General features: G+C 34.3%; 1 protein-coding gene across 1 annotated transcript in view; it reads right to left on the minus strand.

Annotated features, from left to right (window-relative positions):
• The window catches only part of LOC143389659 (A-kinase anchor protein 9-like), a 76,892-nt gene extending 52,907 nt beyond the window's left edge, over nucleotides 1–23,985 (minus strand). The window contains 5 exon segments of the mRNA XM_076842567.2: nucleotides 235–408; nucleotides 770–823; nucleotides 4,331–4,576; nucleotides 21,378–21,429; nucleotides 23,846–23,985. Coding sequence (XP_076698682.2) covers nucleotides 235–408; nucleotides 770–823; nucleotides 4,331–4,576; nucleotides 21,378–21,429; nucleotides 23,846–23,985 — 666 coding nt within the window.
• Between the last annotated feature and the right edge of the window lie 2,375 nt (nucleotides 23,986–26,360).

Raw genomic sequence — 26,360 nt, forward strand, 5'->3', positions numbered from 1 at the left:
CACCTGTAATTCTCATTAAATAAATAAACTATCATTAAAATTTCCTGGAGGGCTGGGGATGTGGCTCAAGTGGTAGTGCACTCGCCTAGCATGCATGAGGCACTGGGTTCGATTCTCAGCACCACATAAATGTAAAATAAAGATATTGTGTCCACCTAAAAAAAACATTTTTAAAAAAATTTCCTGTTTTTGTTTTTGTGAGTAGCAAACAAAGGCCACAGAAGGTAAATGTACCTGATGCAATCCTTCATTCCCACAGGTGGTCCTCATTTCCTCCAGTTCTCTGTTCAGTTCTTCGGGCTCATGTTCAGGTTTCCCAACTAATTCATTTTCTATCAACTCTAGGTGAGTCTCACTATAGTGTGCGCCTTGTTCAGAATAAGAATCAACGACACCAAATTCTTCTTCCTAAATCAATCCAATATTTTTAATAATTCAGTACTAGCAACATTCCTGAGAGAGGAATTCGAATATTGAATTCCATAGCAAAATCCACTTTAAAACATCACTCTTCACTTTGAAGTTCACTTCTATGGGAATCTGGTTTGCAATTAATGTGATATTACCCCTAAACAGCATATCTGCAAATTTTGTTCCAATTCCATGCTATAATGAAAATGAGGTAACTTTGTTTTGTTAAGCAGTAAAGAAGATCTAGTAACTTTTAGAAATCACATACAGAAAGAATTACATACAGGAGAAAGCTTGGTTAGTAAGTCAAATGATTTTAAATAATAAAAAATATCATGAGTAGTTTTATATACTGTACCATTAATAAATTGGTAGGCTTTCCTGTTTTCACCACATTACAGCAATCATTTACCTGTATAAAAACAATTTCCTGATATATTATGATAGACCAAATTTTATTTACCTAACAATAATATTTCTACTAACTGTGTATCTTTTACATCTAGGGAAAATGCCTTAATAGCAAAACAAATATGGTAATTATATTAAACTGAAGTATCTAAGAGGCATATCAAATGTCAATCATTCCTCAAACATCTAAGTTCTTACAATGCAAAAGACACTTTCATTTAAGTTAACTGAAGTTCTAAGTGCAGTTCCTATTTAGTCTTCAGAAAGATAACTAAAAGCTTCAAGTTACTAGATCTTCTTTTACAAAATGCTTCCTTAAAATTAGCTAAAAAAATTTTTAAAATTAAGCCTTATTTATTTTCAAATAAAACCATTTACTGGTATAAATTTAATTAAAGGCTAGTAAGCAAGCAAAGGGAAATAAAGAGGTAAAGAACACTCCCCTAAGAACTTTCCTCTGGGGATAGTACTACTGCTAGTCATGCCAATCCAGACAGATGTGGGGGCTTTCTTTAACATATCACCACTTGTCTGTAGAACAGATATTTTGAAGTAAGAGAAAGGAGGATGATAGAATATGTACATAGGGTTTAAGGAGTGGGAAATTAATTTCTTATCAATTAATCATTTAATTGCCTTTTTACCACAAAGAGTACAAAAACCAACTTCATTCCTGCCCACATTCCTGCCCATATCTTAAGCCTTCACAATTCTATGTTAATAGAACCCAGGAGAATGAAATTGTTAACATTGAAATATGTAGGACAGACTAGTCAGAATGTCTAGTCAGAATGTTAGGATTAAGTCTGTATGAGGCATGACACATTAAAAAGTAAAAATCCTGGGACTGAAGATGTAGCCCAGTTGTGGAGCATCTGCCTAGCATCTGCAAGGCCCAATACCCACAACTGCCAAATAAAGAAAAAGGGGGGGGGGAGAGGGTCCTAACTAAGAGACTTTTAAAAAATCAGTTTGATTGTTCTACTTTAATTCTAAGAATAATCTCTGAGAAATAAAGCTAAATGGAAGGCAAAAAAACAACTTTTGTTAACACATTATTGTAATTGGTGAAAAACCACAAGAATGTAGGAATACTAATTCTAGATATAAAGTCACTTGTGATAATTCTCAAATTATAATACTTCTAAATTTCAATTACTTTTTCATGACTCAGAAATGACACATTCTGATTGTAGTACACACTAAAATTTCTATTTTGAAGTAACAGTGTAATAAAATGAATATTTGTAAATATCATCAAAGATCATATCAAATATCCTGTTATCAGTATTACATAAATTATTTATCCAGTATAATAGTTATATCTAATACCTCTATAGCAAATATTCAGTTAGTTCTCCTCTAATTCAGTTTAAACATATTTATAATGCCCCACAATGAGTTGGTTAGGATCTATCTCCAAGTACTTTCTGACCATCCTGTTGCCGATTGTAGAGTTGTCTTGAAGTGCCTGGACTGTTATGATCTGCTCTGAGTTCGCTGTTCAGCCCTGAGTGCTAGTCACAATGCAGCAGGTTGAAGACAGCCTACTGGAGGATTGTCAAAACCTTCATAACTAAGATTCTCAACTTCTTATCTAAGATTTTTTTCATAAGTTTGCAGAAGAGTTCTCAAACTTCACCTCACTCTCCTCCATTTCATTCTTCTCATCCTCATCTTTAGTTAGTTGCAGGCCTTCCCACCAAATTCCCCAAGCTACAGCATACAATACTCATCAATATACAACCTGAAAGCCCTGTTTCTCCACTCCACAAAAGCAGAGTTGCTATCTGATCTTTGGTCTCATCAGTGATGAGACCTGAGTCTCCTTCAGGCAGCAGACATTTTTGACAGAAAAGTGATCTCACCTCCAGACTGGGAGGTATGATAGTCAAGCAGCTCAGAAAGGCATCAGTAGTTATTGGGAGTCCTCAGAGCTTCCAGGTTTTAGAGATTTTAAGAGAATGCCTCTGACTTTTTTCCCTGTAGTTTTCTTTATTTTGTGCCAGCTCAGAAAAAAGCTCAAGGCAAATTTTAAAAACGTCCTTGTGAATGACTTTCAAGATTTTGCTCTGCTGGAGCATTTTCTTGGCAGATGTTCAGAGGCAGGTCCTCAGAGAACCACACCATGGATAAAGCTGAGATAATTCTGGTTTGCAAGTACAAGGCTAGCCTGAGCAACTTAGCAAGTCAGTTTCAAATAAAAACAGCTGGGAATGTAGCTCAGTGGTAGAGCACCCCTAGGTTCAATCTCCAGTACCAAACACACACCCACACTCAAACAACAAAAATAAAAACTGTAATATGTTAATTTAAGAACATAGTTTTTCGAGCTGGGATTGTGGCTCAGCGGTAGAGTACGTGCCTAGCATGGGTAGGACCTGGGTTTGATTTTCAGCACCACATTAAAAAATAATAATAAAATAAAGGCATCATGTTGTGTCCATCTACAAAAAAAAATCATATTCATTCTCTCTCTCTCTCTCTCTCAAAAAAGGACATAGTTTTTCTATTAGAAGCCTACAATAAATTCAGACTTATGAAATATACTAAGTTGCTTAAACATTCAGAGTAAAGAATAATTTTCCATGTACTCTAAATCTGGGAGCAAAGAAATGACAATCATATCTAAAAAGAATAAGATAACAAAGTGATACTTATTGCAAACATATAAAGAAGGCAGGTATTTCTTAGGAGACCAATGCCTATTTTATAGTTTATCACCTAAAATAAAAATCATCATTGTCAGGCATGGTGATGCACACCGTTAATCCCATCTTCTCAGGAGGCTGAGACAGGAGGATCACAAGTTCAAAGACAGCCTGGGCAACTTAGTGAGAATCTATCTTAAAATAAAACTTAAAAATGGCTGGGAATGTAGCTTGGTGACAAAGTGCTTTCCTAGCATGTACAAGGCCCTGAGTTCAATGCCCAGTAACACACATGCGCACACACACACACACGCACAACACTACAGCAACATTAATTCCAATAAACATTTATATATATAAATGTATGTGTGTGTGTGTGTGTATATATATATACACACACACACACACACTAGTATTCAAACATTTGTAAAAAGCATTAGTAACAATGATAGAAAATTCACAAAAATACTATTAAAAAACTAGTAAAAATTATCCAAATCTTTAAAAATTTCATTTCATTATGAATTATAATGACTTATAATAATGCATATAAAATTTATCACAAGGCATTGTTATAAATACAAAAGTACCAAGAACTTTTACATATATAGTAGATGTCATCTGTAAGCCAAAAGCATCAAAGACACCATTCCTCTAATTCATGTAACTCTTTTAAATAAAAGTAAATCCTTAACATGCCATCAGAAAAGTTCAAGTTCTTTAAAAGAATCATCAGTTCTTGATGCTAAAAAGTCAATGACTTTGTCAAGCTTCCCTCAGGTGGATGTTAATGACTTTTTACTGCCACTACTTTCTAGTTAGAGGTAGAATGTTTTAAAATCTGGATGAATACTTACATCAACACAAAAGACCTGCTCATGCTTAAGCATTTCTTCATTGTTTAGAGTTCTCATTATTGTGGATTCAGGCATCACGGCTGATCCAACACCCTGAGAACTATTTATGAACATCTCCTCACTCTTTGATTGATCAATATTCAAGCCATGAACATCATTTTTACTGCTTGAGGTTTTCTTCTTTTTTGGCTTCTTATGAGGGTTTTGTCCATCCAATCGAGCTCTTCTTTGTCGAAACTGGGCAAGCTACAGGAAAAAAGTATCATTAACATCAATGATAATTTTTCTTTGGGATCACTTTCTTTAAAAAATTAAACTATCACCAAAGTAAAACGATGATAATAATATAGATGACTTCACAGTTTCAGAATTACTATTGGATTGAATATTCGGGTTGTAAAGGTTGTAAAACTAAGTACTTGTGAATGAACTTATTAAATATTGAGGGGTAAGAAATGAACATGTCAAGTCTAAAGAAGAGGAAATTAGCTGAGTAAGGGGAATAACTATTCTATAACTAGAATAGGGGAATAGAGGATTCACAGTATAATCTCTAGATTTAAGATTATATGAAAATACACACAAAAACAAGGAGCTCCAAACACACTTGTTCTGTTCTACTACTTTATACAAAAGATATTGTCTATAATTATCTTTTATACAAAAAAGATAATTAGCCTATTAGCTATACAAATGCTCACTGCAACCATATTTATAGTGGGAAAAACTTACAAGTAACTTAAAATTTTAAACAGCAGTGTTTTCTACCTTTTATCATTTGTCTGTCATCATCAGAATTTGTACCAAACCCTAGTCAATGATACGTTATCATTTACTTAACATATTTTAAACAGTGTATTTTCTTTAAATTTATTTTAAAAGGAGATGTAATCTCTGGCATTATTTGAAAGTTAATATCACTTGTTATTTCTTTTAAGAGATAAGTTGAAAATAAAAGAAATGATAAATCTATTACTGAAATTTTAGTAAGAGGTTGCTGAAGGCTATGAAAAAAAATGGACAAAATAAAAGACTGTTAAAGAGAGAGAAGCATCAAACAGATTTTCATTATCATAAGTAGAAAGAAAACTGAAAAAGGTAAAAACTTTCTTACTATACTATCCAAAGTTTTTTAAGCCCTAAAATATTTTCTTACCACCTAAAATCAGAAGTACACATTATATACCAGGTAACACTAGAACTAATTATGGTGAACTTATATTAAAAATGCCAATGCAAGCCATTGCTATTAAAGACTTTGTGATATAATAGCAGGTATAAAGTAGTATTGTAGCATATCTATTTCTTTTCATGAAAGGAAAATTACACTTCATTTTTTAAAAGATAAGGCAAGTCTCAGGCTCATAGCTTTCAATGATTATATCCAGTATGAATTTAAACATCATTATATTCATAGACATAGGTAAATTCTGGAAAACTACAACCTTAACAACTTTTGTTTACATTTGGAGTTCAGATTACAGGTATTTATCCTATTGCTCACTTACATTTTGTTTATTTATTCTTAAGAATTTTTTTGATGGACACAATACCTTTATTTTATTTATTTTTATGTAGTACTGAGGATCAAACCCACAGCCTTGTATATGCTAGGCAAAGGATATATTGCTGAGCTATTACTGTATTTTTTTTAAATACAGTAAATTTTTTGATTTTTATATAAAGCAACTACTGACAAAGACTTAAAGTTAATTTGAGCTCCTGAATCACTCTTAAGAGGAGAAAAAAGAAGACCACATGTAAGTTCCTTTCTGCCTTAAAAAGAGGAAATATATGCCTAGAATTACCCAAACTATTAACCAGACCACTTACAAAGACAGCAAATAAATTTTTTATTATCTAAAGTACTAAAGCAATCTTGCTAATGTTACTATCAAATATGTGGCAAATACATTATTTATAAATAACATTTTATACTTAAATTATCTGCTGTAGATGAAGAAAAGCATATAAACAAGTTTTATTCCCTTAATAAAGATATTTAATTCATAAGTCAGAAATAGCTCATGATTATACTTACAGAGTATAAAAATATATCACATTTAACATTTTTCCCAGTTATTTAGTAACTACGCAGTGTGTTGAGGAACAGGTGCACGACCAGTTGCCTCTATTTTCACATTATTAAGCTGCTGGAATGTACTTGAACTACTTAGAGCATAGCAGATCATTCTTAAAAATAAACTAACTAGAATATTGGCAAATACTTTATCTATAAATAGAATCAGAAATCCAGGAGCATTATTTAAAAGCATCCCTTAGAGAGAATGCAATGCCAAAAAATAAATACTAATAATGACATTTATAATATTTATACTCAATTTCAGAAACTTCTTGAAAAATCACATTTCTGCATCAGAATATATTTAGTCAGCAAAATTTATCAAGGCAAAGATGAAGATTTTGCTTAAAATTCCAAGTGTTAGATTATATCAATAATTTATATCTAATATTTATTCAAATGCCAAATATATAACAAAGGAAAAAAATATTATCTTTGCATTATAGAAAGAATGACTTAGATCTGGGGATGTGGCTCAGTGGTAGAGTGCTTGCCTAGCAAGCACACAGGGCCCAGGTTCAACCATCAGCACAAAATGAAAGATAGATAAATAAAGAATGGAAAGTTTGATTTAAACAACAACAAAATAACAACAACAACAAAAAAAAAAACTCCAAAATACGAATATCTGTTACTAAATGCAAAAAGAAGCACACAGATATGGAATAAAAAGTAGAAATAGTTCCATTATAGTATTTAGAATGAATCACTTCTACAAACATAATTAAAGACACTGTTCTAGGCCTATACTACTCATTATGTGAGTCATATTATTTTTTCAGAAAAATTAACCAGAAGGTAAACCCCATGAGGGCAAGGACTTTTTTCCTCCCTACTTCTATATATTAAAAGCCTAGAGCAATATTAAATAAATATATGTTGAATTTTTTATCTATTTTTTAAAAAGATGTTAGAGTCTGTAAACAAGTCTGGATGGGTGCCTGGCATTTTGCCAGAGGGAGTGGTTTGTGAAATAACGCCAGTGAGCCATTAAGTGTGGAGATTCCTGATTGGTTGACTGCCATATCTAGTTTATGTTAATTAGATAAGCTGTGTGGAATGTATAAATACCGCTCCTGTCCTACAATAAACCGCTCCCATTCCTGCTGTATCAACGTACACAAGTTGTTCGTCATCCCCCAGCTAGTTTGCTGTAGCCAGACTGTGGCAAAAAGAAAGAGAGAGAGAGAGAAAGAGAGAGAGAGAGACAGAGAATTTTAATATTTATTTTTAGTTATCAGCAGAAACAACATCTTTGTTTGTATGTGGTGTTGAGGATTGAACCCGGGCCGCGTGCATGCCAGGCGAGTGTGCTACCACTTGAGCCACATCCCCAGCCCCTATGTTGAATTTTTTAAAAGGATAATTTAACTTTTATTGAAAAGTCACCACACTAAGCAAGATCATATAGAAGGCATACCTAATTCTACTTTATTAAAATGTTCCATGGTTTCAAAATTAAAATGAATAATTTTCAAATTACTTGAATCACTCTTAAGAAGTGAAAGATAAAAGAATGAGACTAAGTGAATTTCTTTGTTCCTTAAAAAAAGGAAATATATGATTGGAATTACTGTAACTATTAAATAGACCAACTACAAAAATAGCTAATAAATGAATAAGAACATAAAAACAATCCTTCTCACTATAACCTCCCTCCTCCACCAAGAAAACCAAAGCAGAACAAAAAGTTTCTCATAAAAAATAATATCCATAATAGCTTTCTGGTAAGACTACTGTTTTATAAAAATGTGAAAGGGATAAGATTGTATCATGTATTCAATTATTTATAGCTATTTAGTTTTATTTTAAATTTGAAAAATGGCAAGCTAGCAGATAAGCAAAAAAATCTGAATCAATTAGATAACCATCTGATACTGAAATCATGCACTTTAAATTACTGAGAAAACATTTATTCTAAAACATGCTGAAAATTCAGACTACAGCCATCTGTGTTTGTCATTTGGAAGCCAATTATAAAAGTGTTAACATGTGTAGTCACAGAAATAGTTGCAAGATGTACTGGAAAGATATTATGTTCACATATTTATCTTTCAAAAGTAGACCAGATCACAAGTAAATGTCTTACCTTGACCAGAATATGAATAAACAACTGAATATAAATATATTGAGTTCCTTAAATTCAATATTTATAAATTTATAAATGATCATTCTCAATAAAACAATACATTTTCAAAATGTTACATATAAAAACATGCCAAGTTTTTATAATGTTCCTTCAAAAATAAATGACTAATTGAAGTCTGTTTAGGTTTTTGTGTGTACATTGACTATTTACTACATGCCAGGCACTGTGCTAGACATCAGTGAAACACATGGCCCCAAAAGTAGAACTTCACAGTATAATGCCAAACTCTATTATTAAATGGAGTGAGAAATAAGGGTTACAGCAATTTCTTAAGCCTGGCAATCGTTCCTATATACATATATGGACAGCAAGAAGAGAGAGAAGAGGTGTATTGTGTTATAGGAAACTGTATTGTCCTGATTTTCTTTAAAAAGGACTTCCGAAAGAGATGTGTTGTAGTTTTATGCCTGGAAAGCATAAAAATTAGATTTATGTCCGGTTGTAAGTATATAGTTCAGTTATTTAACAAATACTTATTGACTGCCTATCATGAGCTATGACAGGGCATGTAGTGATAAATAACACATATGAACTCTCATGAATTGCAATTTAGTAAGAAAGATAATATTAAACAAAAAAGAAATATGTACATTCAAGTTATAAAAAGTGCTTTGAAGAGAAAGTATATGCATTAAAGACAGCATACAATGGAAATTCAATTTGTGGGACTGTGGGGAGAGGTCAGAAAATATCTTACTGAGACAAAAATGTAGAAGCTGATATATAAAAATCAATTTGTTAGGGGCTGGGGTTGTGGTTCAGCGGTAGAGCGCTGGCCTAGCACATGCGAGGCCCTCAGCACCCATAAAAGTAAATAAACAAAATAAATGTATTGTGTAGAAATAAAAAAATATTTTAAAAAATCAATGTTACCTGATCAATATTATAATCAGTGGCAAAACAAAACAGAACTAGAGTATCTGACTCCAAATCCAACCTTTCATTATACTAATTTGCTTTCTATGTATTTTTACGTCCTTTTTCATTGTATTTCACAATCCTAGAACATTAATTTTAAAGCATGAACAAATGAAATTGCCAAACTGACAAGTGTTTTTTGATGAGAGGAAAAACAAACGTGAAAATGCACATACCTCAAAGAGAATGTTACAAAAATATGTAATCTGGTAATCTCTATAGTATTTAAAAATAACTATAAAAAGTGATTTTTATGTTTTTCCTGTAGAAAATGGAAGAAATCCCAAATAATTCTAATTATGGTGATTATTTGTTCTTTGCAGGGCTGTCATTAAGCCTTTTTAATATTTCTTTATGGATGATAAACAAGAAGCTATATAAACTATCACAGAAAAACTTTGGTGGCCTAACCATGGAAACAAAAAGATTATAACGAATAACCTAAAAACCAGCTGAAGAAGGGCAAATGAGAGCAAAGATAAAAGCAACATTTTAGGATGCTCTGAATCATATTTTCCAAAATAACAAAAAGGTACAAACCAGGCCTAGGAGAATGCCTGTAGTCCCAGCTATTGGAGAGGATGAGGCAGAAGGACCTCTTGAATGTAAGAGTTTGTGGTCAGCCTCAGAATTAGCAAGACACACCCCCCGTTCAAAAAAACAAAACAAACAAAAAAAAACCTGTAAGAAAAAAATAGTGCTAAATAAAACTAAGGAAATCAAGAATGGAAAAGACCATAAGACTTTAAATCATTGAGCAACCAAACCTATTTATAGCCTATAATCTCATTCAATTCGATCACCTTTATGTTTAAAAAGAAAACAGATTCTTTAGCTATGTGACAGTGGACAAGCCACTTTACATCAGGAGAATTCAGTTTCTTCAACTGTATAATGAAGAGATGCATTAGAAGGATCATTTAAAATTTCCTCCAGGTCTTGAGGTTTTTTGTGAAAATTTTTCAATTATTTCCTTTCCTTTCTCCTTTCTTTACCTGCAATTCTAAGGAAACCAGCATTTTACCTATGAAAATTTGTAAGCTGTTGCTTGAAAATACAAGTCAACAAAAAGTATATAGCTATTACTAAATAATCCCAACTGAAAAATGGTATAGGATACAGAGAAAGTGGAATGATTCAGTGTTCAGAACGAATCACATCTAAGTACATAAAATTACCAAAACATTATTTTATTCTCATGTTATTAAGTATCATTCATAACAAATTACTAGAAAGTTCCATAAAGGAGGGGATTTTTAATAAAAATCAATCATTATACACTCCAGGTCTAGAACAGTGACTGCATATAAGCTCTGAATAATTGCTAAATTTTTAAAAACTGATTTTTTGTGAAAGAGGCACCTCTAGGCATTAATTATAGGCATTATTTCTTAGAACTTCAGAACTCCTACATAGTTTCTTTAACCAAAAACAAACAAACAAACAAAAAAAAACCCTAAGATGATATATTCAGGTCCATGGCTACACATGGCTATAATTACTTAATGTAATGTAATGTTATGCAGCTGTCAAAAAATATTTTCAAAAAATTCTAATGTGGGAAAATGTTCTCAGTATAAAGCTGGGTAAAATAAGAGCACAAAACTGCATAAAATGAATCAAGTGGAGTTTTTAAATATATTTGTGCATATAAACAAACTATTAAAAATTAAAACAAATTATTAAAAATAATTACTTGTAGATTATGAGACTACAGGTAATTTTTTTCTTCTTTGAAAGATCTTTACTGCCTTCTACCCCTACATATCTTTAAGGAATATTCACTGATAATATTATCATGGCTCCATATGTTACTATAACTATTTTTTATGGTGCCTATGTTTTCCATTTACATCTGCTTATTTTATACATATAGATGCATGTAAGTATATATGCATGCACAGAGAGATCTCTGTATGTAATATGCACATATAAACATATACAACAGAAAACTTAGGTCATGAAACAATCTTTTTAGTTTCTTCCATGAATCAATACAATGATATTAGCACTAGAATACCAAGACAGAGTGAGGAACAAAGTGATAAGTGCTAAAGCAGTGGCTACAGTTTCATATTGGAGTCTCATTTCATTTTACTATCACATTGGTTCCTATGTTTATGATGAAAACCAAGAGTGTTTTCTTTTTAGCCTGAAGTCAACTGAATCTAGTACTCCTGGCTCTAGAGCAATCCAAATCAATGTGAGAGTTTCATTTCAGATGCTTGATAGAAAATGTCTAACAAGAATATCATTTACAATTGCTGCTTGGGATAGTGTACTCAGTCTTTGTATGCTTATGTCTCAGGCTGTCTTCTCCCGCCACTGCCATTCCACCACCAATAATAACTATTTTCTAAAAGAATAATAAAACTATATACCTACTAAAAATCACATCCAAAAGAATAATAAAATAACCTGCATGACAGTGAAATGAAGCAGAGGTAGGTGGTATCAGATACCACCTACTGTCACTGTCATGCAGGTTATTTTATTATTTATTAATTTTTAAGTGTAGGTTATAAGTGATTCCTTCTGGTAAGCATATAGTTTTGGCAGGAAATATCAACTCAAAAATACAAGAACTGGGCTGGGGTTGGCTCAGTGGTAGAGCACTTGCCTTGCACATTGTGAGGCACTGGGTTTAATCCTCAGCATCACAGGAAATAAAGATATTATGTTCATCTACAATTAAAAAAAATAGAAAAAAAATAAAGGAACTGCTACCTCTGTTCAGTTCAGTGATCCATGTTAATGGTCAATGGGTATCCAGTGTTCATCAATAGTTCCCAGGGATGTCTGTTTGATGATTTAAATAATGAAACCATGTAGATAATATTAACAAATACAAGTTTTGCTTTTTTCATTTTTTAGTTGTAGATAAACACAATTCCCATTTTATTAAGTTATTTTTATAAACCCAGTGCCTCATACCTGCTAGCCAATTGCTGTACTAATGAGCTACAACCCCAGCCTCACCAGGTTGCTTTTGATTTCACTCCCTCTTTCTACCTCATTTTCAAAGACACTCTCTAGTACTCAAGGACTAAGGGAACACAGGATTCATGATTTCTATCCAACTCCAAACCCTTGGCACTTGCAGACAAAGCCTAACACAGTAGAAGTATTTGTAACAGTAACAAAACTGGAAATGACCTAAATGCTCACTGATGAGAATGGACACTGAGATAAATTTCTATAAGGGAATACTATCACAGGAGTGAAAATGCTCTAATGATATTGAACAAAAGGAAAATCACTGAAGACTTCACATAATGACACCACTAAGTTCAAAAACAGAAAACTAAGTATAGTTTATGTACACATATGTGGTATAAAAAGCAAGGTGATGATAAATTCAGAAGTATAGTTAGCTCAGGTGCTAGGGGTGGAATTAGATAAAGATTTTAATGCATTGGTACATGAATGTTTTTAATCTAAGTGATAGGTGTAGAGGTCTTTTTTTCACTTGTTTTAATATTATATATATATTTACCATGCATTCTTCTGTAGGTGAAATACTGAAGTACTTTTAAAGTATGTAGAACTTCCTTCTGAGGGAACTGGCCAGTACTTACAACTTCTACCATCCATGACATCTGTTTTCACCCTCTTTTGATAAGAGGAGTGAATCAATTAGATTCTTCTCTTGAAAGTAGGGAACAAGGAAGTAGCAGAGCTGTCCAGAAAGGTTATAGAGAAGAGATATCTTGTATGAAGGATTCTAAAATTAGTGCATAATTTGATCCTCATGTAATTACAGCCACACCACTAAAATGACCTCTAAATTACAGTACACATGATCATCCTACAAGATAAATTGCAGCCCAAGACACTTTTCTCTATATCCAATACAGCCAGTTTTCCTTCTGGCATTAAATAATCCTTATAGAAGCACACCAAGTAAAGTACCTGGCTTATAAGAAATCATAATATATAATCACTCAAGTATTGCAAAATCATGCAAAGTGGCTCTATCAATGGGTTTTAAACTTTTCTGCTCTTTGAAAATCTTTTTAAAATAGTGAGACTTTCTGATTTTGGCATGGGGTGTGTTCTAAACAGTAAAAAGAACTTTTAAAAAGCTTACCAGGAGCTTCAAGTGTACAGCAAAATTTGGGAACCACCGGATAGTGGTTTATTTTATGAGATTTGCTTCCACTGTTTATATATTAGGTTTTTTTTTTGCCTTTTAAAAAAATTTTAAAAAATGTATTTAATTGGAAACCATTCCACTATATAGCATAGGTTTGAAAATTCATCCTATAATTTTTGTTCATACACAAACTGATGTGTAAATAAAGGAAGTTAATATACAAAACTATGGAAATAAGATAAGAAATGGTGGCAAGAATGGCATCAATTTCCCATGGCTTTTCAGATTCTCTGAGGCCCTACTACACTTCTCCGTCCTTCCTCTGAAATCTCTGCATTTTTACAACAACCCTCTCTTACCTCATCTTAACTAATCTTAGCTTTTGTTTTGAAACAAAGAAGTCCTACCAGAATTAGACTGTTTATATTCAGCAATCTTAATCAAATCAATACTTCATTTAAAAGAAATGATAGTTTTATTGCTTCATTTGTACAACAGTAACACATACCTACCACCTGGTGGCAGCATACCTACCTAAAAATAATAAATTATTTGGAAAGAACCCTATCAGAGGTTAAGATATATCACACTTAAAAAAAAAAAAAGTTTTCTGCTATATTTAGGTTAAAATTCATACTACTTTTAAGTGATACATACAGCCCCTCATTATCTGATCCCAGCATATTTCTCTACTCTAGTTTTCTGCTATATAGCTTTAATCTTCCAAATTCCAACATGACAATGATTTTAAGAATGGCTAATAATTCTTTAAGACTTTTTAAAGCCTGACAAAATTCTAAAGTATTTTATAATAAAAGGCTAAATCTTTACATCAACCCCAGTACCAACATTTACAGATGAGTTACTGAGTTACAGAGAGGTTAAGTATAACTTTATAAAGACATATAGCCACTAAATGACAAAGTCACACTTGATCCCAAACAATCTGGGTTAGCCACTATAGGTTATACTTTTCTCCACAAAATTTTTGAAAAATTCCACTCAGATGTCTCATAAGGAACTTCTAATACAAAATATCCCAAACTGATTTCCCAATCTTTCCTGAAGTCAACAACTGAGACTGTTCTTCTTTTTCTCTTAGTGATAACACCAACCTTCTATCCATGTTCTCTCCTTTACCAACCAATCACATTCTGATTTTATCCTCTCTATATTTCTTGATTATCCCCACACTTTCACTCCTATTTCACTGTCTCAATTGTAGTTCAACAGCCTCTAAATAGTTTTACCGTCAAGTCTATCCTCGATACAGCTGCAAAATGGATCAATCTGAAACTCAATCTTTTTAAGTATCAGTTAAAAATAATTTTTTAAATGCAAAAATTTAAATGAATGAATGTATATGTAACCATATTACTCAATGTCTTAAAACCCATCAACATATCCCACAACCTTCAGGATAAAAATCTCCTTAACATGAAATTCAAGACCCTCAGGATAGAGCCCAGACCTACCTTCTTTAGCTTCATCTCTTGCCCTATCTTGCTTATACCTTTATACTCCAATAATACCAAGCTCTTGTACAACTTCCCCCAAGGAAGTCAAACTGTTCCACACCTCAGTGCTTTAAAGGAGAGTTAGGCCTGATTTTTTTAGGGTGTGAGATAGGAATAGAATGAAGCAGATTTTGAATTTAAAAAAAAAATTAGGCTTGGGATTTGGCTATGAGTATAAAAAAATAATCCCATAATGTTCAAAGGATTTTTCAACCAAGATGCATCCCGAAATAGATACTACTGTGCATAGAAAATATGATGGTGTGTGAGACAGAGAAAACTAAAACATTAAAACAATTTAAGTTCATATCGTAGGAAAAACATAAGTATAGACTCTTCTTTAATAAAATTAAAATCTTGAGGCCTATATAAAATATTATTTCATCCTTTTAATTTACAAAAAAACAAATATCATATACAAAAATAAATCTCAAATTAAACTTTTTCTGTCAAACTTTATTTTAAAAATATTGGTTGTTTGAAGCAGAAAAATGAAAGTCATTAGAAATACTCAGACATGTAGTTCACTAAAAAGGAATTTATGCAAGTCAAAAGTAAACATTAGTTTGAAAAATATAAAAGATTTCACACCAAAAATATTTATCTATTAGTAGAAAATAGAATTTCTGTGACTTTTAGCTAAAACCCATTATTTCATTTAAAAAATGTCCTCCTAGTGCACATTTGTTAATGCAGTTTTTACAACTTTTCTAATACCTTGATCTTTAGAGCATCTACTAATTTATTCAACTTTCAAGGAATCAACATATACACATGCACTCAATAAAATATCAATGATGCGGGAAGTTAACTGAGATCATTGACCACACCTATGGCAACAACCCCCACATCTCCCTCACACACTTTTCACACATTAAATTTGATTCTTGAACTAGTATTTTATTTATAATTGGTTCCTTTTTCTATCTTCCCTGGGGAAAACAACTAGTAAAGAAAGACCGACTTGAATAAAACTGAGACCTCTGAGGAATAAATAAAACCTAATTACTGAGCTCCCACAATGAACAATCCTTAGAAAACAACAAGGAATTTTATAGTATATGCAATATCAAGAAATAGAAGACCTAGCATGCATGAGCCTCTGGGCTCAATCCCAGGGTTGCTGAGGGGCTAGGGAGTGGCTAGAGAAAGAAACTGTAGATCTTGTTAGTTTTTCAGAAATCTGTAAGTCAGAAAATCTAATCAATCAATACAATTTATAAAGTCAAATTTTTAAATAGGACTTTGTATAATATATAGAGTAGTTCTAAATCATCAAAATAACTTGAGGCTCTAAAAAATGATCTCTAAAAGGGGAAACACATCAACACACACAAAAAAAATCTTATAATTACACAAAAAAATTTAGATTACATAAAAATCAGAGCAAACAGTAACCCGAAAGAGGAAAGCAACTGCAAACAAGCATTACATTGTTCGTGTAAGATAAAGGAATTTTACATAGAACAAAAGAATATAGATTTAAATAAATAACCTAGGCAAAACTACTCCTGGAACAATGCTAAATTTATGAACAGTCTTAACGTTTAGCACTTTTGAACAGTGTAAAACCCATGAACAAATTAACCAAGCTTTAGGAGGTGTACCTAAATGGGCATTAAATATCCTAAGTTCTATTTTGGTGAAAACTACCACAAAGTAAAAGGGAAGTCAATATGACAATAAAAATCCTTTCTACTAGGTAGAATACATACACATGTCTATTGTGTTCACACAGAAAAATGACACGGCTTTTTGTTATGGAAGACTAAGTCATTTTTCCCAAAAAACTGATATGTATTGGTAATGATCAAGCCAAAAGGCCAACAGGTGCCCATTTGACCAGCTGGTCAAAGAATGGAATGACTCACTGCACCACAAAAAACCTCAAACTTCACCATCACGCTGTAATCAACTCACCAACAGCTTATTCAAAGGAAGTTCCAGTTTAAATTTTGGTGAGCCAAACAAGCTTTAAAAAAAAAAAAAAAAAAAAGAGATGGAAGATATCCCACTGGAAATGTGTATTTCTGTCTGCTCCTCTCTTGTACATGATCATACATGCTCTCTTGCTTGATGCATATATATTAATAATAATATGTAAAACAAATTCCTAACAACCAAATTACAAGATAGGTAAAGGACTTGAATAGTCTGAAGATCTACAAATGGCCAAAAAGCATACAAAAAAGACACTCAGTGTCATTAGTCATCAAGAAAACAAGAATTAAAACCACAGTGGGAAATCCCTTTTTGCCCACTAGAATGGCTATGATTTTAAAAAAAGAAAACAAATTTGTTGAGATACAGAGAAACTAGAATTATCATGCATTATCAGTGGGTATGTAAAATGAAATGGTACAGTAAAACGGGAGAGCCACTATGGTAAGCAATTTGGAGATTCTTCAAAATGTTAAATGGAATTACTATAAGACCCAGAATTCTTAATCCTAAATATATGCCCAAGAGAAATGAAAACATGTATTCAAATGCTTGTATACAAATGTTCAAAGCAGCACTATTCACAATAGACAATACATAGAAACAATCTAAATGCCGATCAATGGATTAAAGTGTGAACACATTGCTGTATATACACACACTGGAATATTATTCAGTCATACAAGGGAATGAGGCATGGACACATGCTACACCATGGCTGAACCTCAAAACATTACACTAAGTGAAAACAGCCAAACATGTAAACACCACTGCACATGGCCCTTTTTATTTATTATTTTGAGACAGGGTCTCACTACGTGGCCTAGGGTCTCACTAAATTGCTGAGATTGGCCTAGAACTTGTGATCTTCCTTCCTCAGTCTCCTGAATCACTGGATTACAGGCATGCATCACCATGCCTGGCTCCCAATTACACGGATGCTAACCAATTAAATAGAATGCCTAATTTTAATTTTATAAAAATCTTACTAAGAAATAAAAATAATGTCCATTATCACTAATGTTTCACAATTTACCAGAACTTTTTTCTATTTGTCATATTAGAAGAAATTAATTCACATTTCAATCATCAGCAGCCTAAATTAAATGTTTAATAGTCATAGTTTAGCTCTTTCTACAAACCTTTTTATTTAACAAAAATAAGAAATGTTTTTGTTTGAAAAATTTTTGTCCCACTCTTGTCATAGTCCAGCCTTTGGATGAATTCTATCTTTTTTGTTTCCTCATTGCTGTGGGTTATCATTCAGTAAGGATGTCTGTGGTGTTCTGTCAATAAAACTGAAAAGTGAAAAGAGAAAGTAAAATAAAAGACACATCCAAGGGACTAGATGAGAACAGGAGTGGGATAAAAATTGTTCTCAAACAAAATTATCTCTTCATTGGATTTTACTGATGCTCTGTTTTCCTGCCTTAGAGAAATTTCTTTGACATACATTTCAAGAAGCCTGTCATGTCTATTCTTTCCTCTCAACACCATGATTTCTTTTATTTCAGCAAAGCCCAAAAGTCATGAATTAGTTTTAAATCACAGGAACGCACCAGTCTCTGATGGAGGCATCAAATTGCTATATCCAGAAAAAGCTTAAAAAATTGTACGTTGTAAAACTGTTATCAAATGTAACTTTGAAAATTAAGTAAGATCTGTCACAAGTATAAAAAACTAGAAAGTTTAAAAGAAATCAGAGAGGGAGAATAGCTTTCTTCATTCTGGAGCAGAATATCTGAAAATGCAAGGAACAATTTTATACCATAACTAGCTTGCCTATCAGAGCAGCACAGTAATTGAAAAATCCTATCAATAACCTAATAAGAGAGCTTACAAAGAACATTGTACACAACACTGGCATTACTCTACAAACTAAAAATGCTTGTTAAACAACAACAACAACAACAAAACTCATATAATTCCAAGTTACTGAATGTAGTAAAAATTTTAATTATTCAATAAATAATGACAATTATATAAAATGCTATAGAAGTATAATACTTTGGTTTTGCTGAATTCTAATACATTTGAAGAACTTTTTAAAAATATAGCAAAAGTGATTTATAGGACTAATTTCATTCTAAATACACAACTGTCCTTTAATTTTGTTCACTAATAATTAAGTACTTTATTTATATAATCATAAATAATTTTACTTGGAAAAAATGAAGTCATTTAAAATGGAGTTGAAATAGTTTGGTTGATTCACTATAAGGATAGCCTATGTGGGACCATCTCTGTCAGGAACTTGTAAATGAGGTCAAGCCCAGCTCTAAAAATATTTAATAATGTAGTTAACATCTCCAAGTATTGGGCTTCTTGCAACATCAATACTGAGGAGATAGTTGAGGACCCAACAGCAAACCAAAGAACTACCTAGCATCAGAAAAACTGAATTGCTGCGAAATCCTTTCTACTAAGTTCCATTAGCCCTTCATTCTTACAAATCATTCCATTAACCTCAGTTTCTGGGTCTTTTGTTACAACAAACCTAAAGCAGCAAGTTAGGGAAAAAGGCAAATGAGAAAATACAAAGCTGGACAAGCAAGTTCATAGGAAAAACCAAAAAACTGAAGCAAGGAAAATGGATAAGAATGACAAAAACAAAAAGGCGATCCATAAATGTCCAATAATATAGAATTCTGCCTACATAATACAAGTGGTAGTGGAGTAAGAATTACAGTTACAATTTCCATACATATACACACGCACACACACATAAAATCAGAACTTCACTACACACACACACACGTAAAACAAATTATTTAAAGCAGAAATTCTAAAGCTTTGTCCTGTGGAATCTTTCCGTCTTCAGAACGTCCAATCCACAGGATACAAAACCAACTGCCATGACAAAGACCTCCTAATGTAGGAGACCTAGTTATTTTGCATTTCATATTCTTGTTCTGTATGAGAGTCATACAACATTAACCTGTTTATCATACTGCATGTAATATCTTTTTCTTAAAAATGATATCTGGGGCTGGGATGTAGCTCAGTGGCAAAGCGTCTGCCTTGCATTTACAAAGCCCTGGGTTCGACCCCCAGTTCCAAAAAAGACAAAAAAAAAAAAAAAAAAAAAAGAACCCCACCAAATAAAAAAGAAAAAAAAAAATGATACCTGAACATTGTGCCTGATCATAAAAGAATAATGTTATAGAGAATTTGTAAAATAAAGTATAAAAAAATTAAAATACCTATAACCCACTACCCAGAGATAACCACAACTGACATCTTGGTGCATGTTTTTTCAGATGTCTTCATATATAAATACTTACACGTACCTTTTTTTTTTAACCTGACATTTTCTGTGGGCATTTTCCCAACTTGAAAAGTGTTTGTAGAATTATTTTAATGGCTACATAAAATAACTCATTCTCCTATTACTGCAGATTTGGGTTAATATAAAATACTTTACAAAGTACACTTCTATACTGTAGGGGTTGGGGTTGGGGCTCAATGGTGGAGCACTTGTCTAGCAACATGTGCGGCTCTGGTTTCAATCCTCAGCACCACATAAAAATAAATAAATAAAATAAAGGTACTGTGTCCATTTACAACTAAAAAAATTTTTTAAATTATACTATACTGTATACATGAGAATTTTAAAATGATCATTTATTAAAAGGTCTTGAAAAAGGAAATTTAGAGAAATCGAGAGAGAAAGAAACAGAAGACCAATTACCAAGAAAAAGATTAAAAAGTTGTATGTTGTAAAACTATTATCAAATGTTAACACTTAAGTCTTATGAATAAATGAGATACTTGGAGAACCAAGTCTCTGAATAAATTTTGGGAAATGATCATTTTAGGTGGTTTCTGATACCAGCAATAAGAGACTTCTAATTAAGAAAATTCTGGATTACTCTTATTAGATTCCAACCTAGCTGGTAACACTACACTCATTAAGAACTTATTCTGTCATTCTGCTCATTCATTCAAGAAGCAAATGTCAGGGACTGCCCTGTGCATGAGCTAAGCCCCTCCAAAAGCCTTGAGTAAAGGGGATATTGGACTGGCAACATACGCCACACCATGTGTTATACAAAGCAAGTGGCCTTTACCCCCACTCATCAAGGAAGAGCCTCCGCTCTGGGCTTGAGCAGTACCCAACAGGATTGGGCAACCCCTGCTGAAACACTATCCCCTGCCTTATTAGGGTGGAACATTCTATCAAATGTCTTTTCCCTAATAAACAGATGGGTTCCAAGTGCACTCGCTCTCTTGCCCTCTTGCCTTCCAGCGTGGAAGAGGACCCTTGGGGTGGCAGAGCAGGCCCACCCTCCACCTGAGAAACTGGTGTCCATGGGTTGCATGATTCTTAGCTGTTTCCTTACTTTAACGTTGCAGCCAGCTCTTTTGACCAGCTCATCTTGCCAGCATGCACAGCTGGAGAGAAGCAAACACTTATTGAATACCGGCTATTTGAAAAGCACTATGCTAGGTTGCATTTAATTGATATTGAGAGTTTTCCTTATAAAATATTCTAGAAAATGAGTCAGTAGCATTTTAAATATTTTAACAAAATGTTGTGTGGGGGGGTAAGATCCAAAATCCAACCTCTCACTGTACTTATTACCCAGGAGCATCTGTCTCTCCTACTTTGGAAAGCAGAGACTGTTGCCATTTCTCTATTTCCACCTCTTGATCTAAGTTTGCTGATTATGTGTCTGTTCAAAGTTAACTATGTTTAGTAGAACTGCTTTATAAATTTTGTTTGGTGTTGGGGACTAAACCTAGGAACTTGTGCTCTACCATTGAGCTATATCCTAGCCCAAGAAATATAAATATTTATAATAGTTTTTCAATCCCATTCTAAAAGCACATATTTATACAAATGAAATAATGTACCTACTTTGTTTAGTTTTGTTCTTGCAGTAGTGGAGATAAAGGGCAGTAGGGCTCTACCTTTGAGCTATAATGTAAGCTCCCCCCTTTTTTTTCTCCTCAGACAGGATCTTGCCTCAGCCTCCTGAGTAGCTGGGATTACAGGTGTATACCACAGCAACATCTAAACTATTTCTGATAATTTTGTTTTCACTCTATTTACCATGTCCCTCTCAGCCTTAATTCTTTTAATGATTGTATAATATTCCATTGCACTTACATGGCTGAGGAATCATGACCTCAGTAAAGTATTTTATACCAGATAGCTAATGTTACAGCAAACATATGTTGCCTTAAAGGCCTCAAGGATCTCTTACTGGAAACTGGGTTCATTTCTAGGGGAAAATAAACTACAATAAAAATTAACTTAAAAAGATTTTTACCCCATAGGTAGACTTTTGAAAGATAAAGAAATATATACATAAAGAAATCAAAATTCTACTTTGCCAAATCTACTTAGAGCAAGAAATTTAATTATTATGAAATGTGACTGTTCAAAATTAACTATGTTTAGTAGAACTGCTTTACATACATTTAAGAAAGATACATTTGGCAGAAGGCAGTAAACATTCTTAGGTAACAAATAAGATATCTAACCAGAACTTCCATGCTTTTGAAAAGGTACACAAAATTACTTTCAATTCCTTAGATGCAGAGTGTTTGCTTAGTCCCTTGGGTTGCACAACTGTAAGCAATTTTGGGCTTCTGAAAATGCCAATGTTCCTTCATTTATATATCCTGGAGTAAAAAACAAAATCTACCTGTTTACATACAAGCATTTAAGTCTTAACATTAAAAGGGGGAAATTATAAAAAAGTCAATTATATTTTAGAAATGCAAAGCTGGTTAACCTACACATTCCTTTAACACACTTCTAATGAACATCTACTACTGCATCTCTGCAGTAAGGCCTTTCTTTCATTGATTACTGAAATTATTGACCTGGTTTCCTTTGTTTATGTGGAAGAATGAAGAAAGAAAGGAAGAGAGGAAAAATAGTTAATTGTGTTTCAAGTACGATTGTTATCCATTAGCTCTAAAAAGAATATCACCTATAAAAAGTAACTCATTGTAGGGAGGAAGGGGGCCTTTCAGGCAAGCCTAAAGAGCTGCTCAAATATGTAATTTTTAAAAGAAATGCTATTCAATTTATAGTTTGTCTACGAAAAATTTTTCATGATGCCCCAAGAAGGATTTCTATGCATAATACAATTTTCAAATGTTTGCGTTACAATTTCCATACATATACACACGCACACACACATAAAATCAGAACTTCACTACACACACACACACACACACACACACACGTAAAACAAATTATTTAAAGCAGGAATTCTAAAGCTTTGTTCTGTGGAATCTTTCCGTCTTCAAATGTCCAATCCACAGGATACAAAACCAACTGCCATGACAAAGACCTCCAAACAGGAATGTACAAAGACACACTTTTAAAAACGTCCCTAAAGCCAAGTTCACAGCTGGCACTTGTGGCACACTCAGGCCACTGCTGAGGCAGCTGTCACAGGCCAATCTCACACAAGTCCTCGAGTGCCAGCGTGCCACCTAAAGAAGACAAGCTGATGATCAGCGCACAAATTCCCCACTGAATAAAAGGAAAGCTCTAAATCCCGGCCCTGGAAAACACAATGCCTGCACCACCCATAAAACTCCCTTTAAAAGTGAAGGGCTGAAGGTTTAAAGGCTATTAATTACCACCTAATTATCAATACGGTTTAAAGAAAAGAGAGAGAGAGGTGTTTTATTGGGGCAGTCGTGAGAAAAGAGCCACACCATTCAGTCACCATCGAAGTCTCATCAGCTAGGTAGCAGCACCGGGCTTTACATGTCCTAGGAAAAGGGACAGGAGGGAGGGGAGGAAACCCAGACCCTGCAGTACCTCCCTCTGAGGGCAGCGCACCTGGCTGCCGCAAACTCCTTCCCCAGGCCTCCTCCCACCCTTTCCCAGCCACAGCCTCCCACCTCTGGCCCAGCGGTCCCCGGCTCTCCCACCTTCGCTCTGCCAGCTTCTATCTTTCTCCTTCTTTCTTCGTCCTCCATGGTTTCTGCGGGGTAGGCAGGGAAAGAACACGGAGGGGGTCGGGGGTAGAAAGGAAAAATCGGTTCAGATGGTGGGACGGCTAGCTCCGCGACCTAGGCCGCAGGGCCCAGCCGGGAGCTGCCTCCCCACCCAAACAAAACCAGTCAGACGCTGCAATCACTGGCGAATTGTCCTCGTCCACACGAGTACAGCGGTCGCCACCGCCATCTTCGTCTCCAGGTAAACACAGAGTGAGGCAGGAGTCAAGACAAGTCACAGCGTGCAGGCGCCTGGAACTCTGCGTTGCCTGGCAACTCCGCGTTGCCTGGCAGGTGAGCCCGCGGCCCCGCCCCACCGGCACCGCTGTGGGGGTGGGGATGGCCCTAGCCTGGTGCCAAGTGCAGCCTGCCTGGCGCCGCCCCTCCAAGCCCAGGGCCCCACCGCGCCGCCCCCAGCCGCCCGCAGAGGAGGGGGCTGAGACCCCCGTGCAGGCCCCGGGTGCGCCCTCAGAGCTCAGGAAGCCGGCCGCGCGCCGCCCCTGCCCCCGGCCATGGGAGGGCACAGGAGGGCCAGGCGCGAGCTGGCCAGGGAGTGTGCAGGGCGTGGGCTCCGGGCTCCCGGGTGGAGCGGGACGCGGCGCAGAGCTGCAGAGTCCACCACATGCCCGCTCCTGAGCTGGTCATGATGCTGGGCCGCTGCTGGCCCTCCTTCCCGCGCTCAGAGCTCAGGCCGACAGCCAAATAAACAGACCAAATCAGTCTGGTTGCAGAGTTAACAAGTCTGTTATGTAACTAACTACAAGAGATGAAGTTATTATTAACAAGGGCAATTTTCAAGAAAGTCTCAATTACAATTTTAGTTTTACTAAAAAATAAGGGCTGGGGTTGTAGCTCAGTGGTGTACTTGCCTAGCATGTGTGAGGCAATGAGTTCGATTCCCAGCAATGCATACAAACAAAATAAAGGTCCATCGATAAGTACAAAAAATATTTTTTTAAAATATTTTTTAAAGAAACAAGATGGGTAGACTAAAGACCAATATGACATGTCCTTCCATTATAGACTTTGATGGCTAAACTAAGTCAGAGTAAGAAACAAAGAATGCACTCACCCATTGAATGCTGCCCCACTTGGTCCAAAAGAAAAAATACCACAGAATTGAGAATCTTAAAAACTTAGTTATGAAATCTTCAAGATAATCTTTTCGGCATTCAGATGTGGGCTAACACTCTCAGGCAGGCCTGCAACTTAAAAGCAACCAAAATCTCCCCTAGTAAGTAATCTGTATTAGCTGTACTTAATAACTCCTAAGGCAAGATCTGCCTTTCAATAGCTATAATCAAATCATAACTATAAGCAAAGATAACATTTTAAATCTTACTAAACAAATCAACCTTTCATTTTTAAAAATGTGAAACTTTTGAGTTAGGCTTCCTAAGATATGTACTATAAAAAGCTAACTGGTGGTAACAATGAAAAAGCTTAAAGGTTTGGAAAATATTCTCTAATTGATATGTATTTCTAAGAGGGACCAGAGATAGCTCACAAATAGTGAGCAAAGGAAAAAAAAAAGAAAGAAAACCAATATGAATATCAAATCCAGGAGAATGGGTAAGTAATGATTTTAAGACTTAAAAAAAAAGACTTCCACTATTTTAAAAAGTCAACAAGGAAGTAAAAGCAGAATACAGATTGTAAACTCTGGACAATATACAAAAGTGACTATTTGAAAGCACTAAAAAAAGACAAAAGCTATATGTTTCAGCTAATCAAAACATGTAATACAAACTGCAGACAGGGCTACAAAGATGAGAAGGCAGAGACAGGATTCCCAACTTCAGTTCTTTGCAGTCTTAGAGAGTCTCCATGGAAAACCTTAAAACTTCCTTTATCCTGAAAAATACAAGCAAGCTTTTCTAACATGCTCTCATCATATTCATTCATCTGTGAATGCATGTAAGAGCCCCTTTAAACTCACACAATACTGAGAGAATAATCAAACAGATATCCATCTGACTACAAATGAGCAAAAACTACAAATGAGCAAATGTAGGCTATTCCTGTATCGCATAACCCACAAAACAATACTTTTTAAGATTTTTGCTGTCATTCTTCCACATTATTTTAAGGCAAAAATACATAAAAGAAAATTTTAATATACTGAGTCCTTGAAAAAATTAGAAATCAGGCATCAAAAATGCCCTCCCAACTCGACTTCGGTCAACATTTAAATCACTAAACTGGACAAAGAGAGAGAACGTGCAATGACCAAACTTTTTCAATCTAATGGATAATTTACCGCAGATCCAAAAAGATTACAAGCTCAAATGTTAACTCCTGAAACTGTTTATTCTTTATTTTTTCATTCATTCACTGAAGTTCAGTAAGCACCTACA

The sequence above is a fragment of the Callospermophilus lateralis genome, unplaced genomic scaffold (assembly GCF_048772815.1).
Source record: "Callospermophilus lateralis isolate mCalLat2 unplaced genomic scaffold, mCalLat2.hap1 Scaffold_63, whole genome shotgun sequence".
NCBI classification, from domain to species: domain Eukaryota; kingdom Metazoa; phylum Chordata; class Mammalia; order Rodentia; family Sciuridae; genus Callospermophilus; species Callospermophilus lateralis.